Below are 16778 nucleotides of genomic sequence, written 5' to 3' on the forward strand. Positions count from 1 at the left end.
CATGTTAATGTTTTTAGAAGGTCTCTTTCGATAAGTCTATAATATATAACTAAACTATTGTATGTAAAGTAAACAAGGTTTTCAAAATGTTTAAGAAGCATCATTTAAAATGAAATTAAAATGCTGATCTTACACCGCCAGCCTGCTCAGCTCGCTGCCAGCCTGGGCTTCTGTTCACCTAGGCTGGCAGCAGGCTGAGCAGAGCCTGCGTCCGGGACCATGAGACCCCAGACCTGGGGGGGGGGGTCTAGGGGTCAGGGCAGAGGGCTGGGGGAAGGGGTTTAGGGCAGAAGGCTGGGTGGGGGGGGGGGTCAAGGGTCAGGTCAGAGGGCTGGGAGGTATGGGGGGTGCAGGGCAGAAGGCTGAGTGTGGGGGGGGGGGTCAGGGCAGAGGGCTGGGGTGCTCGGCCTGTAGGGGTGCTCCCAGCCCCCTGCCCTGAGCAGCTCATGGCTGGGGGCTGGAAGGGATGTGCCCTGTTCTGCCCCCCTCCCCCCCTCTGTGTCCTGTACGGGCTCTTCCCCCCCTCCCCCCAGCAAGAGCCATCAACTGATTGGCTCAGGGAAGGAGAGGGGGCGGGGCAGGAAAGCACCATGCTGAGGGAAGCAGCGGGGGAGGGGGGAAGCTTGGCTGCCACAGAACCAAGCTTCTGCCTCCTGCCCCCGCAGGGGAGAGCGGTGGGCGGGGCTGAGTTAGGCTGGGGGCCGGGACCGTGGCAGGCAGCTGCGTGCCGCTCAAAATCAGTTCGCGTGCCATGTTTGGTACGCATGCCGTAGGTTCCCGACCCCTGTGCTAGCCCATCCAGGAGTAGCAGTGACTACTTTGGAGAGCACTTCACTGCAATTTGGGGAGAGGAAGGAAAGGGAAAGAGAATTAGAGTTTAGGGGCATCCCTGAGGAGCGAACTACCTCTAGGAAAAAACTTCTGCATTTAAAAAGCCCAGTGACAAAAACTGGGAATGTCCACAGGCCCTAGGTGTGGCTGATGTTTATGGCTCCTCTCCCACAGGGCAATTTAACAGCGCTACATCAGAGAATAAAGTAAATGAGTGACCTATCACAGAAGCCAGCCATGCAGGGCAGGCTTGAGCTACTGACCCTAGCTCCCAGAACCCCTCCATGGAAGCAGCATCAGTGTGTGTGTGTGCGGTTGGGGAGGGGGGGGGGGGGAGAGAGAGACAGTAGGGGAGGTTTTATCACTCTTATGGATGATGCAAGGGTCCATTCTGGTGCCCACACTGACCCTAGTGGCGCTTCAGAACCTAATACTGCTGCGGCTTCTTTGCCTCTGGTAGTTTATAATCCCAGGCTCATTCCTTGGCATCTTTGGAGCAAGACTACTTGTGTTCGCCCTTAGGCAGCAGGAGGGGGCCATTGGCAATCAGAGAATGCATTTAAGTTACAATGAGAAGATTTTAATTCCACCTTTGGCACTGCACCAAGTTGCAGCGGCTGCCCAGGTTTTCCTATGAGCTAAACTACCCCCCCTTATGTTGCTAGGGAGCCATGAAACAGAGGTGAGGATGCAAGAGATAAAGTTTCTGATCCAGCACAAGGCCAGTAAGAGCACAGGAGCTATATCAAGACAACACTATGTGCACTCTCAAGCCCACGACAAACAGGTAATTAGCAGGCCAGGGCATCAAAGCACGTTTGGAAGAGACATTAACCCTTCATTATCAATTTCACCCTGGGCAGAGGAGCTACAGCGGCCAGGCTCCACTTACATCCTACTTAAAGATTTGTGTAGGACATAACTGATGCATGGGTCTATGATGCTCCCCACCCCTCCCCCGTGTGTAACAGGGATAAGCCTCTCAAGCAGTGAGGGGATTTTAAAAGGAAAAGGGCTTTGGTCAAGCAGAGCCTCATAAACATGGGGGCAATCTTGTCCCCATTACAGTTTAATGCACAGGAGCAACAGTAGTGTGTAAACATGGACCTGGCCAGATTAAGATCGTCATCCTGCTAGTAACAATAGACTGACCAACTGATATTAAGACAAGAGGCCTTTGGCATCAGGCCCCACAATACCCTAGGAATTCCCCACCACCACCGGCCGAGTTAGGCTAGAAGATTCCCATCCTCCCCTCCCCTCCTCAATCCTGATGACTGTAGATTTTGCCACTCCCATTTCACTCATGGCTCCAATTCTCCTTCTCAAAGACAAGCTCCACGGCTTCATTCACATCCTGCACCACATAAGATGCCTCCACTAGGCTGGTGTCAAAGCGGAAGTCCCGGTGCCCGTGGAACACAGTCTCCACCACGCTCTCATGTGGGTCAGCGGGCACATCTCCATGAGGACTGTAGACCCCAGTGCAGACCAGAATTGACTTGCAACTCTCCAATGAGACGTACCAATCCTTCTTTGGCTCTGAATGGTCCTCACTCCGGGGATCCGCCACCCCCACACTCCTCTTCACCTCAGCCTGGGCATGGGCCTGACACGCAGCCTTGAGGTAGCGATTGTAGAAGTTCGCACCATAGATGTCAGACATTGGATTATCCCTGTGCATGGCCATCAGATGAGGGAAAATCAGTTACTTCACAAGTCTGACTTGAACATAGGCAGGCTGGATTAGTCCAGCATAAAGGTGGGTGGGGGAAGGCAAGGAATAAGCTAGTCAGGTACTTGTATAGAATTGGGCAGGTCAGATCAGTGGCCTGTCTAATCCAGCATACCAACTCTAGCAGAAGACAATGCCAGATTATTGAGAGGAACATGGTAACAGCCCCGAGTCCAGCCATTTGCACAATGCTGGTTACGAGGAAGATACTCCTCGTTCCCCCCATGCCCCCAAAGAATGTTTGATGGGCCTCGTCTGAAGTGGCTATAAAATGTAATTACTGGCTGGTTGATGCTATTGCACTGATTTGAAATCCCAGAGCTATGCTATGTATCTCAGTCACATCCTGTAGCAGTGACTCAAGCAGGCTGACTATTCCAGTCAATTTCATGGAGATACAGGGAGCTGTGATTTAGTGACCTTTTGTCCTAATGCAGTTCAGCTCAGCATTTAGAATAGGAAGCTCCAGAAATGCCTCAGGGGTTTAAATTAAAACAAACAAACAAACAGCCAGCCACCCACCAACTCCTCATAAAACTCTGCTACAAAAACAGGGCTGAAGACCCCTAAGGAAACACTCAGGAAGCCATCTCTTACCCAACAGCATAGAGCCTGCAGATGGAAGATGGCCACCCTCGTCTTTCCACCTGCTGTTTGATCAGATACTCAGCGTACTGGTAAGTGACAATGCTTGGTTTGCCGATTAGGGCCTCATACTTCAGCTCCCTGCCAGTCACTTTTTTGTAGATGTTCTCCAAGCAGACAAGAAAGGTGCCATGGCCAAATCTGCCCCAGAAAAAAAGTGTCATCAGTGCCCCTGGCCCTTTGGCATTTGCACAGAAGCCATTATCCATCTTACGGCTGTGATCATCTCCCAAAAGAGATGAAACTCTACCCTGATCCACACCTACATGCAAACAACTTGAAAACAGAAGAACAGAAGTCCCCACCCTGCCATCCCTTCTTTTGAATTTACTTGGATATTAAATATGCAGAGAACCTACCCACCCCCAATACAGAAGCCCCTCCCAAAAGTGTGCATGACATGTTGATTCTCATGCTTATCTCATGTAGTCCTCATTGTTTGAGACCATCTTACTAACTACTAGACATTGGAATATAAATAAATAACCTACCTTCGGACTAGGCTGGCTTAGAAACAACAGCAGCTGCAGACATGGACCAAGTTCTGCCTTTTTTATGTAAAACAAGTTTTTTGTTTTTGTTTTTTTAATTTCCCACTTGGAATGAGATGTCTGGTGCTTGGGTTTGACCCAAGAGTGGTGAATCTTTTGGAAAGGTGTGAACTGAATTAAACCAGATGGCCCAGTTTATACAAAAAGAAAAGAAGAGAAGAGGCTTTTTGCACTTAAATAAAAAGTGCACATTTTTCTGTTGCCTCAACAACCCAAAAAAAAGAGTTGAACTTCAGAACTGTGAAGTCACCTAATCTTAGTCCTCGACACAGAAAGCCATCCTTGCTAAATATGAAGGTGTTGGGTTTAGCAGTACTGAAGTATCTACTCAGACTTAGGCCCAGTTTTGAAAATATTGGTCTGAGTTCCCAATGTAACTTTGAGGCCTCTCCAAATAGTGCCACCCTTTCAAACAACACTAGAGAAACAAATATATACTGGAACCCCACTCAAAGGTCTCCTAGCCACATTACAGAGATGTGGTAGATTAGGTCTCAAGCAGAGCTCATCAACAGGGTATCTGAATAAACTAAGCTAAAAAGTGACCTTAACAAATATATTTTTCACCTTGGCATCTTGGCTTCTGCCATCCACAAAAGATCCATGTTACAGGCAAGGACAGGTATATGGGGATATGGCACTGCTGCCAGCTCTGCCCCAGGGTTCCCGTTGCTCAGGAGGACATCAATAATCAGCTGAAGGCTTGTCTCCCACCGGACCGGCTCCCCAAACAGAATCACCCCTGAAACATTTAAGAGATAGGGTACATGGAAGTTCAGAATGGTCACCCATTCAACAAATAAAATAAAAGGAACTCGGTCCACTACAATATACTTCTTCTGGAAGGGGATAAAAACAGCGTGTACTACGGCATCTGAATCAGTCATTCCATCAGGTGTCCTGTCACTAAATGGCTATCCAGCTGGCTTGGCTGAACAGCAAGCAGGATAACATCATAAACATGGACAAAGCATAGCACTTACCTTCTATGGTAGGGAAGTCAGTAGTCAGAGGAGGCTGCCGGAAAAAAAAAAACAAAAAAAAACCAAGCAAGGCTGGGTTAATACTACAAAACTAAACACATTTGATATTGACATAATGTGTTAGTATCATAGAATATCAAGGTTGGAAGGGACCTCAGGAGGTCATCTAGTCCAACCACCTGCCCAAGGCAGGGCCAATCCTCAGACAGATTTTTGCCCCAGATCCCTAAATGGCCCCCCTCAAAGACTGAGCTCACAACCCTGGGTTTAGCAGGCCAATGTTCAAACCATTGAGCGATTGAGAGCCAAGAATTTCAGGAGTGACTAGTCATTTTAGAAACCCCCATTTAGAAGTCTTCACAGGGTCTGATTTTTCAGACAGATGCTCAATACTTGCTGAAAATCAGGCCCTTTTAAGAAGTCTTAAATTAGTGATTTTTAAGGGGGTGGCCAATCATTCTTGAAAAGTCTTGGTTGTAAACACTAGGGAACAGTGAAGAAATACCAGGGGAGGGTGGGGGAGGGGTGTGTGTCAAAGCTACTGCAGCTCTAGCCTCTTCCAGCAGAGAGCTATGCAAGAGTGCAGACCTCCAGGGAGCTCAGTAACAATCCCAACCTCCCCCCAGCAGGAGTCACTCTAATGAATGGTGTAAAGAGGGCTAGTTATAGATGATCTCACAGCTATTCTATCAAAGGCCATAACATAGAAATGCTATAATCCCAGTTCACCAAATCTCACACACAAGTTGATATTTACCAGCTCCTTTGGTCTACGGCTTTGATCAACCATGTCCAGCAGGGGAAATGCCTTCCTCACATCCCGCATGGTAACCACATTCCGGAACCCCACACTATTTCAGACAGTCAAGGAAGGAAATAGAGCCTGCTCTTTATACATTATGGGCTGATTTACAAAACCCCTAAGGGCAGGGGCAGCTCCAGGAACCAGCACGCCAAGCACATGCTTGGGGCGGCAAGCCACTGGGGTTCTCTGCCGGTCGCTGTCAGGGCGGCAAAATGCCTAGAGCCGCCCCTGCCTAAGGGATTTAGGAGCACAAGTGTCAGTGACTTTCAATAGGACTTCTGCTCCTAAGTCATGTACATGATTTCAAACAGCTCACCCCAAGTTGTAAATCCCATTACCCTATAAAAGCTGGGTCATTTCCTTCCCCTACAGAGTCTGCTTGAAGTCCAATATTGACTCAGGGCATTACTGGAAGACCATCCCACAGCACCAGAGATGACAATTCAGATCAAATCCATTCACAGCAGCTTTGGAAGTCTCCAGAGCACAGCAGGACAGTGACTCTCAGAAACATTAGAGAAGGAAGGCTACCAATTCAGACCTGGTAAGTGGGTTCAAATTCACTAACTTCAGTGGAATTGCACGTGTCTACATCAACCTAGTGTGGCCTGTTAGGTCTAAAGGTTAAAAAGAAAAAGAAGTCTGTGGATAAACTTGTGCAAGAGAACACATGGTGGAGTCTCCATCACTGACAATTTTTAAATCAAGATTGGATCTTTTGCTTTAAAAAAAAAAAACCTCAAAATTATTTTGGGGAAGTTCTATGGCCTATGTTATATAGGTCAGGCTAGGTGATCACAATGGTCCATTCTGACCTTGGGATCTATGAAAGAAGCTTACCCACCAATAGTTTCTGGTAATGAGACAGGTGCAGCAGAGATGGAATAGATTCATAGATTTTAAGACCAGGGGCCATTGTGATCATCTATGTAATATACGCCATCATATGCCAGCTATGCCCCTCTACTATGTACATTGGCCAAACCGGACAGTCCCTACGGAAAAGGATAAATGGACACAAATCAGATATTAGGAATGGCAATATACAAAAACCTGTAGGAGAACACTTCAACCTCCCTGGCCACACAATAGCAGATCTTAAGGTGGCCATCCTGCAGCAAAAAAACTTCAGGAACAGACTTCAAAGAGAAACTGCTGAGCTTCAGTTCATCTGCAAATTTGACACCATCAGCTCAGGATTAAACAAAGACTGTGAATGGCTTGCCAACTACAGAACCAGTTTCTCCTCTCTTGGTTTTCCCCTCAACTGCTAGAACAGGGCCTCATCCTCCCTGATTGAACTAACCTCGTCACCTCTAGCCTGCTTCTTGCTTGCATATATATACCTGCCCCTGGAAATTTCCACTACATGCATCCGAAGAAGTGGGTATTCACCCACGAAAGCTCATGCTGCAAAACATCTGTTAGTCTATAAGGTGCCACAGGATTCTTTGCTGCTTTTACAGATCCAGACTAACACGGCTACCCCTCTGATACTTGTGATCATCTAGTATGACCCTGCATAACACAGGGAAATTCTCTAACCTGTTAAACACTGATAGCTACAGGTCAGAATAGAACAGATATATTTTGGCAAAGCTTTTGTGGGTGGGTTCTAGATTTGGAGCAGCACAGGGCGTTAAAGATCAGACACATCAGCAGAGTTGGGGGAGCCTGGGACCCAATTAGCAGAGGAGAAGAGTACACTGACAAAACTGTGTAAGGAAAGATTGCACAGCACCTGCCTATAATATGCCTGACTGCTGCCTGGCATGGACTGCGTTATAAGAGATTACAGAAGCTAGGAGTCTTGCACCACTCACAGTAAAATGGAGGCAGGAAGCATGGGCCGTAACTAACCCAAATCAGTGCAAGAAGCAAAAAAACAGGCCACAAGGGTGCATCCAGAGGAGAAACTGCAACTTAGTCCAAAGTTTCAAGTCTTCCAAAGGGTCCCCTCCCCACAAGACGCTCAGAATGAATCAAAAGACCTTTTTCCATTCTCCCACCTCCCGCAGGCTGGCCACACAAGTGTCCCAGTACGTATCCAGATATCACTGCTCCCCAGGCACAGCCAACACAGCACAGTTGTGAAGCTCTGATGGGACAGCCTCAGAACTGCAAAGGATACTTCCTGGCATTCTCCTCCACCGGCCCCTGCCCGGACACCAGCATACACTTCTCATGGAACTGATGGAAGAGATGCAGGGGGCTGTGGGAGAGGATCACTTGTTCTGGAGACACCTGCAGGAGTAAAAAGAGACCAGAGTCAGCAGGATGGAAGCTCTCCATTCCCCACACAGCACTCAGCTGTTCAACACCCTCCCCCACCCCCTTACAAATGAAATGGAGGTGGGGAAACCACACATCACACACAGCCTACGCTGAGGTGGACTACCAGGGCAACCCACAGCTGCAGGCTGAGTTCCAGCTGGTTGAGCCAACACAGAAGAACTCTGCATCCACAACCACCACCCAAACCAACTTGCATACAGATAATACTCTCTACTCCACTGTATTCTATTCACCATGGCACTAGGAGCAGATTCTAAAGTGGAGCTAGACCTCTGAGAGCAAGGCCACCACACGTTCCACCCTACTGAATATCTGGGGCTAGAACCAATCCAGCACCATCTTTTCATAGCCTTCTTACCAGCCCCAGATGTCTAATGAACTAGGGACCATCATCATTTAGATAGCAACATTGGGGTGCTTGGCAGTGTAAGGACTGAACACATAGGGCCTGCCCAGAGGCGTTTAGTCTAAATATTCAGCCACTATCCTTCTGAGCCTGGTGAATTAAAACACAGCTTGCTCCACTGGGTCTTACTTGCTGCTCCGATACAAGGAACACGTGGATGAATTAGCTCTATGGTAAGGTCAGAATTGGCAGCAGGGCAGTGCTGGTGTCAGCTGTGCAGCTATATAACCATTTGGACTTGTTTTGTAGCAGTAGAATAGCTCCTTCCTCCAGCTCAGACATGATATTTTCAGTTACAGACACTGGGATAGGTGACTGGCCAACTCAGGGAAGTGGAGTTGGGATACAAAGCCTTTTGACAACTACTGAGCATGCTGTTCTTGTGCAATATACAGCTGGTCACTTGAAACTAGTCTGAGATCACATTTCATACACCCTGCCAAACAGCCATCAGCGGGGAACATCTCCCCAGGGCCTCTAACTGGCTCTCTTGCTATTTACATGCTTAGTTTCTAATTTTGACTAAACTTGGATTCTTCTTTTAGCTTTGGTTTTGCAATCCTATAGCGCTGAAGAAAGTTAAATAAAGTGAATGACTGATGACAATGGATTCCCACCGAGTTCCTGCTAGGGGGACACTGATGAAGAGACATGGGATTTCTGCTGTTGAAGAGTCTCCCGCACCATGTAATCAGCATTTTTACCTGTGTACCTTCAATTTAAAACCCAAGGCCTCCAACCAATGCCCCAGAACAGAAGCGGCGGATTCTCTTGTTACCTCCAATCCCAGAGCATCGGAGAGTTCCTTGGCTTTGACATGCTGTAAGCAATTTCCAGCATTTGTCACAAAGACTACCGGCACCCGGAGCTGCCCATTAGAGTCTACCAGTTTCCGGAAGGCCTCCTGGGCAGCAGGAATCACATAGCGTCCCCGAACAAGCACTCCATCAATGTCAAACAGGAACCCAAAGGTCGGAGGAGTCTGCAACATAAGCAGATTTATAGCAATTACTGCGACACTGAGAAAAAACAGAAAGAGGAAGAACAAAAGGTTCTTTTAAAAAGTGACCAGCTGCTCCTAAATAAAAAAAATCCACTGGTGGAAAAAAAATGAAGGTTAAGAAGGAGTATTATTCCCAACCTATCCCAGGCAATAAACACTCATCCAATCTCACCACATTCCCTCTCCCCCGTTTAGTAAGAAAATGCCAACATGTGTAATTAAAGTCAAGAGTCTTAGCTTCATTCCTGACTCTGCCACTGATCTACTGTGTGAGGCTGGCCATCATCTGACTTCTGTGCCTCAACTTCTGTATTTGTCAAATAGGGCTAATGATACTTACCTTTGTGAGCGCTTTGAGATCCGTGGATGAGAAGCCTATATAAAAGAGTGGCATGTGCTATTAATAGAAATGAGTCTGAACCCGAACACCACCAGGTCCATATCTCCCAATTAGGGGCTAAGTGAATAGATCCCATCTCTGTGGTTCCAACCCATCTCTGGCTTTTGCTTATTATGGTAAAGTGATGCAAACTGATTTGGACTGCACCATGCTCTGCTCTTACAGAAATCAAGGGAAAAATGCCCCTGGGAAGGAGATGAGATGGTCTAGAAGCATGATTACATTATACTTGCCAGTTCCAGATCAAAAGCTCCTTCAGGAAACAAGCTGCCATATTTACCCATATCCAGGTGACTACCCAGGAGTCTGGCTGCCCCTCTCCCAGAGCATCTTGCCCAGAGCCAGCCTTAGGAACATGCAAAATAGGTGGCTATTTGGGGCTTCCTGCAGTCCAGCATAAGTTCTGTCACTGGAGCATTGATTTGGTCAGAACAGTGAGAAAATAAAAGCAGAGTGAGCTACAGTTACCTTTAGCCCAGTTCTATGGACAGTTCACAGCTGTTAATGTGTCAGAATGCATGACACATGACAGTGGCACCAGCTCACGTTGCACTAGGGGCTGTAAAGAAGCAGCCGTCAGATTGCATTAGAACAGCCCAGCACCACAATAGAGCACTAAGAGGCATTTTAAAGCATGCCCTTCATTAACAACTATGTGTTCCTTAAGGGGCAGGCAGTGAGTGAACACTTTCCAGCATCCCTGTTGGAATTCTACTCTACAAGACAGGATCAGGACAGGAGCCACTGCTCCCCCTGACTTGTGACCAGCCTTCCTCTCCTCCTGGCACAAGCTGTGAGCCTGGTTTGCAGGCTCAAAGGGATAGATAAGAAAACAGAAAATATCATATTGCCTCTTTATAAATCCATGGTACACCCACAGCTTGAATACTACATGAGGATGTGGTAACTACCTCAAAGAAGATATATTGGAATTGGAAAAAGGTTCAGAAAAGAGCAACAAAAATGATAAGGGGTATGGAACAGCTTCCCTATGAGGAGAGATTAATAAGACTGGGACTTTTCAGCTTGGAAAAGAAATGATTAAGGGGGGGGGATAGGATAGAGGTCCATAAAATCATGACTGGTGTGGAGAAAGTAAATAAAGTGTTATTTACTCATCCTAACACAAGAGCTAGGGGTCACCACATGAAATTAATAGGCAGCAGATTTAAAAACAAACAAAAGGAAGTATTTCTTCACACAGTGCAGTGTCAACCTGTGGAACTCTTTGCCAGAAGATGTTGTGAAGACCAAGACTATAACAGCATTCAAAAAAGAAGTAGATAAGTTCATGGAGGATAGGTGCATCAGTGGTTCTTAGCCAGGCTGGGCAGGGAGGGTGTCCCTAGCCTCTGTTTGCCAGAAGCTGAGAACGGGCGACGGGATGGATCACTTGAGGATTACCTGTTCTGTTCATTCCCTCTGGGGCACCTGGCATTGGCCACTGTTGGAAGGCAGGAAACTGGGCTAGATGGACCTTTGGTCTGACCCAGTAAGGCCATTCTTATGTTTTTGTGGACATATTCATCTAGTGTATTTTTAGTCAACAATTAAAGGAGCCTCTTGTGGTGATTTCAAAAATACAAATAAATCAATGAACTATTTCTGTTTGTCCCAGGACCAAGAGAGAGAAAAAAAATCTCACATTCTACTGCTACCCATTGCTTTAACTGGAGCTTCTGGTGGCTTCATAGGGAACACTGTACCAGTCCCTATGGAGCAAGTCACACTTTCAAAGCACTTCAGAAACTTGCACCAGCTGGGTAGGTTTTGGAGACCCCTGTGACACAGCTGGAAAAGCAGAGGCACAGACATGGGGAGTGTGGGGCACGGTCAGGAAGTCAGCCCAGGGGTCCCACTCACGCCACCTCCCCACCCCACCCCCACATCCTTGGGGTTTTACCCCCCTTGGCCTCACCCACCAGCCAAGCCCCACCAAACAAGAAGCCAGCTGAGCTCTCGCCCTCTGTACCAGCCAGAGCCAGCAGGATACGTCTCCCCCTGCTCTAGGGTGACCAGATCTCCCAATTTTATAGGGACAGTCCCGATTTTGGGGTCTTTCTTATATAGGCTCCTCTTCCCCCCCCCCCGATTTTTCGCACGTGCTGTCTGGTCACCCTACGCCGGCTCCGTTACCTGCCCCCGCGCCCTGCAGGCTGCAACCCCCAGCGCCCAGCCCAGCCCAGCGGGGCTCTTACCTCGCTCAACCCCGGGGCGCCCGCGCCCAGGCCCCTCCGGCTGCTCGGGGGCAGCGCCCGAGGCCCCCCGCGCCGCCATCGCCTCATAGCAGCTTTGCTCGCGCTGCGCAGGCAACCCAGGCCCATCCCCCGCCGCGAGCAGCCCCCCTGGCCCCCCCGCCGCGAATCAGAGGCCAGGAACGGGGGGGGTCGCATAAGCGAGTCAGACTCTCTCGCTGGGGGTTAAGGGAACTACAACTCCCAGCATGCCTCACAGAACGCGGCGCCGGTTCCACGGCCCCGGGCGCAAGGCATCATGGTAAGCGGTGGTTATATTTCCGCCTCCGGCCAAGCGGCGGCCGGCGGGGGACGCTCCAGGACTCCATCTCCCAGAATGCAAAGCCCCAGCTCAGCGCGGGCAGGAAAGGGGGTTTTCCGTCCCGGGGCATGACGGGCGCTGTAGTTTTTGTACGTTAGCTGGCGCCCGCGGCAGCGGTCATTCTCCGGGCCGCGCGCCCGCTGCTGTCCCCAGCTGGCTCTCGCGCCTGCGCCCTGGTGCCGGCTGCGAGCCCTGCAGAGGCTAAGGGCGGGAGCCCCGCAGCTTGGGTGGCACAAAGCCTCTTACGTCACAGTGCGGTGAGATGACGTCTCTCCGGCCCAAACCCTCATGACGTCACAGGGCAGCGCGCACGGCCTGGCGAGGTGGTCGGGCGCCCCGAGCAGCCTTGTTGCCCGAGATACAGACACAGCCAGTGGGGTGGCGGGGAGAACGGGAGAGCCTAGGGTGAGGAGCGGGGGAGGCAGCGGGAACTGGGGGCACACACAGCCCCTGGCAGATGGCAGAGAGGGAACAGAGGTGGGAGGCACACAGAGCCTGTGGCATGGGGGAAAAGGGGAGGGGGGTTGCAGGGAGTCACGGGAATTAGGAGGGTGGCAAACAGGGAGCTCGTGGGGAAGATTGCAAGTCACCGCAGGTATGTGTGATAAGCTCAGCCTACAGAGGCAACAACGTGTGCCACCCTCAACTAGCAAATACTTCCATTCTCATCCCCATGCCCATGGCAAAGGGCAGCAAGTAGATTTTGTGTCCAGGCTGGTAATTTTTCATAATAAATTTTGAAAATTGAGCATAAAGGTTGCTTTGCAGATCCTGGTACCTCCAGGGTAAAAAGCAGGATGAAAACACTGCTTATTTTGAGACTCATTGTACACCACATTCTAGGAACAGGCCAGTTGTGAGTTCTGATACCCCACACCAGATGTCTCCCACCACCTGCAGAGATCACCCTGCATTTCATTCGTGCCAGGAATTCAAACACAATGTTATTCTAACTGGCCAGCAGGTGTCACTTTGTACCACAAGAATACAACCACTGATGCATTAATAAAGTAATAGACGTTGGAGATCACAGTTAGAGAAATTAGCATACTGTTGGCACTCAGTAAACGACAGTAAAACAGAAAATGCCCACCCATTAACCAAGTCCATCCCCACTGCAAGTCCCCAGAACATATTGAATGTTAAAGGCTACCTCTCTGGAAGCGGTAGCAGAAAGAGGTCCAAAGTGCCTACATTTAATATGGGGATATATTTTAATAGTTTATAACAAAAATTGAAATTTTCTTGCTGTCAGTTTTTCAGGTCAGTCGTGAGGACAGCCTCAAAATCTTTAATTTCCTATTGGAAACAGATATGGTCCCCGTTAAAATTACAGGTTCAGTAACCCCAGATTGAAAGAACTGTTTCCTCCCAAAATATATTAATATTTTGTTAAATAAACATTTGATTGGGTACATATATTCTTGAGTATTTTCTGCCCAGGAATCATATCAGTGAAATTGAAAGCGGCTGATATTGGGTAACACTTTCTTGAAGCTTCTAAATGCTGAAGTGAACTAGGGCCTTATGTTCAGCACAGAAGGGTGGGTGCTGGAACCATGTTCTAGGGGCAGATGTCTTTATGCTCATTACTCCATATGACTAATGCAGAGATCAGCCTTTTGTGCAATGGGGGTTGGTTCTGTGATGGGTGGGGGGAGGAGAAGCATTGCTCACTACAGAGTTATTGCATTTGGACAGGCTCCCACAAATGACGTTTGCCCTCCAGCCAGTTACAGCAAATGTTTCTGTAAAGGTAGGAAAGGAGACTATACCTATTTTTATAAATAAGACTATCCAACAAGCTGAAGTTTGCATGCCATTCACAATAATCTACTACAACATGGCTGCCAAACAAATATCTGCCCCTCAACACACACCATCCATTGGCTGCTGAATCCAGATAATTCCAGCATCAGCAACTGCCATACCTTGATTCTCTCATCTCTGCACTAAATCCCTTCTGGATCAATTCCCAGTCACAGGATAGTGAAACTCCCATTAAATCCAATGAGAGGGTTCTTTTTTCCTGTATGGTGACATTGGGCCTTAATCCTCCTTCCCCACACAATGCAGCTGCCAAATTCCAGCTCCCACTCCACAGCACCCCATCATTGCTACCTTCAGAGTCCTCACCTCCACCACCCCACTGGAGCACCAGACCTTTCTCTTCCTGCTCCACCCATCAGCACTGGGGCACTGATCCCATTTCCCCTTCTTCACTCTCAGCACTAGTGTTTAAACCCAGATTTCTCTTTCCAGGCCTGGCTTTAACAACAGACAAAGCACTCAGTTGCTTGGACCCCTATTTTTTAGGCTATGTATAGTCTGCAATCCAAGTGATTGTCCTGTAGCAGAAGCAGTAGGCACAGTAATACCCACCTGTAGATCCTTTCACCTTTGACCACCATGCCCTGTTGGACTTCTAGCATCAGCCTCAGAAGAGCCAGCACTTAAGCCTGATTTCCTCCTCCCACACACTGGCTCTAATGACTTGAGTCCCTACCAGTAGTAGGACAGCCAGTTGCCTTCTGCCTCTCCTCCTCTGCACAGCCCTGCATAGCTACTCAGCCTGCACCATGCTCATCTAGTGATGGGCAAGTCAAAGGGAAAGAAAAATATACTAAAATACATTTCATATACTGTAATGACCAATGGGGAGGGCACTACCAGAAACTAGTGACCAACCAGAAGTGGTGAGGGCCCACACCCATCCTCTCTATTAATAGACAGAAGATGCTTGACCCTCTTGTCAGTATTGAAGCTATAACCCCTGAAAACACAAACTTCTGAAGAAGAAAAAAAAGAGAGAAATAAATTAATTACCTGATTAGGCATTACAGGGCTTGTTTGCTGCTTGTTCACATAGCTGTGAGGTTCTGTTCAAAGAACTGGTCTTTTCCTAGCAATGAGAGACTGGTACAGTGACCAAGGCCAGAAGGGTGTGTTCATGTATTGAAGCAGGCTGAGTGGTGGTTGCTGATTGGGCCACATCTCAATAGCATTATGAGTTCAGGTGTGATGGTTAGAGGTGGGGCTGTACTCTAAAGGTCAACTACAAAAACTTGGAGCTGGAATTTACTCAGTCCCATTGTTGAGATTGTAGTTGACAGGAAGTTTAGATCTAAGGGCTTAACTCTAGTTTCAACCATTTTAAAAGCAGCTATTTTATTTTCCTTCTCTTAATGTTTTTATTTGCATGATTTGTGACATCAGTGGTAGGGTGACCATGTGTACCTTGTTTTAAGGGACCATTCCTTATTTGATTGATTTGTCCTTACAGTGATTACCTGTCTCTTATTTTAAGATGTACTGAAACATTAAAACTGTTAAACTTCAATTTAATGTTTAAAATGGTACTTAATTGCATTGTAAACTTGAGGACAGTGGAAATGCACACTTGAGAGAAAATACATGATATGCTAAGGGAAATGGTGTTTCACTAAAATGTCCCTTAAAATAAAGTATTTTTCCTTTGTGGTTTTCCCTTATTTCCATCCAGCAAAGATGGTCACCCTATGAGGCATGCCCAGAATACAGGATGTGGGCCCTCGTTGTCCCTGTCCCCTCCTGCATGACCCCACCACTGCCAGAATGCATGTGAGATCCTACTGGCAGAGGTGGAGCAGGGTACTCTGCAAAATGGCCGCCTCTGTGCATGCTACAGGACAAAACCACGTCTGGTTTTACATCAGCACTGGACAGGGAACAAACCAGACAAAAACAGGACTATCTAGCTTGTTAAAACCAGACAAATGGCCTGCCTAACAACCACAAATGTGTCAGGCATTTCCTGGCTATTAGTGATCAGGGCATAAACATTTAATTTATTAAGGTACTTCCTAGCCAAGGCACTCAGGCCACTGTGCAACACCATACACTTATGATCACAGTACATTTATAATGAAGAGCTACCCACTTACCATTCAAACAAATAAAACCAAAGGGGAAATATTACAAAATATTGAGAGAGTGATGGGGAAAGATAATAAGTGTGGGGCCTGCTGTAGTAAAAATAAATCCCATTTGAAGCAAGTGGCAGATTAAGGCCCCATGGGTTTTCTGTTCTACAATATCTGAACACCTCCTGAGGATTCATCTCAGCCCCTCAGTTCTTCCAGCTGTTCATTCACTGACAGGAAATGCTGTCCCATTGATCATTATTGCTTAGGGCAGAGGTCCTCAAACTTGCTGAGCTGGTCACATGATGCCTGCTTTTTTCTTTGATTCCAGCTAATAAACTGTTAAAAGAAGCTAAAAATACTGCTAATAATAATTAAAATACTGACGTACATAGAGTAAGAGATTATAATGATGAAACATTTACTCCTTTGTAAAGAGCTGTGAGATTTACTGACAAGAAGCTCTGTATACTATTATTGTTAAATATTATTATTGTTATTCGATAATTCCTTTTACTTTCCCACATAGGCAATAGCTGTAGCTGCCACAGGAATCTTACGTGAACACACATGGGAGGTGAGGTGGTCCCGGCAATTGTAAATGGGACAGGAGGCGTCCATGAGACAAACTCTGTACTGAGATTTGGCACACACGTTGAACAAAAT

The 16778-nt window shown here is 47.6% G+C and overlaps 1 protein-coding gene across 2 annotated transcripts; it reads right to left on the reverse strand.

Annotated features, from left to right (window-relative positions):
- Nucleotides 1–559: 559 nt before the first annotated feature.
- Nucleotides 560–15192, reverse strand: HDHD5 (haloacid dehalogenase like hydrolase domain containing 5). 2 transcript variants are annotated; one of them, XM_045002194.1, is made up of 8 exons: nt 11853–11993; nt 9030–9233; nt 7682–7794; nt 5503–5596; nt 4746–4779; nt 4330–4504; nt 3164–3352; nt 560–2507 (listed from the first exon to the last, which is right to left on the reverse strand). In XM_045002194.1, the coding sequence occupies exons 1-8, from the start codon at nt 11976–11978 to the stop codon at nt 2132–2134; spliced, it is 1311 nt and encodes a 436-aa protein (XP_044858129.1). In that variant the 5' UTR covers nt 11979–11993; the 3' UTR covers nt 560–2131. The 2 variants fall into 2 exon arrangements, with proteins under 2 accessions (XP_044858129.1, XP_044858130.1); XM_045002195.1 differs by lacking the exon at nt 11853–11993 and adding an exon at nt 15037–15192 and having other exon boundaries at nt 561–2507.
- Between the last annotated feature and the right edge of the window lie 1586 nt (nt 15193–16778).

This window comes from Mauremys mutica, chromosome 1 (assembly GCF_020497125.1).
Source record: "Mauremys mutica isolate MM-2020 ecotype Southern chromosome 1, ASM2049712v1, whole genome shotgun sequence".
Lineage (NCBI taxonomy): Eukaryota > Metazoa > Chordata > Testudines > Geoemydidae > Mauremys > Mauremys mutica.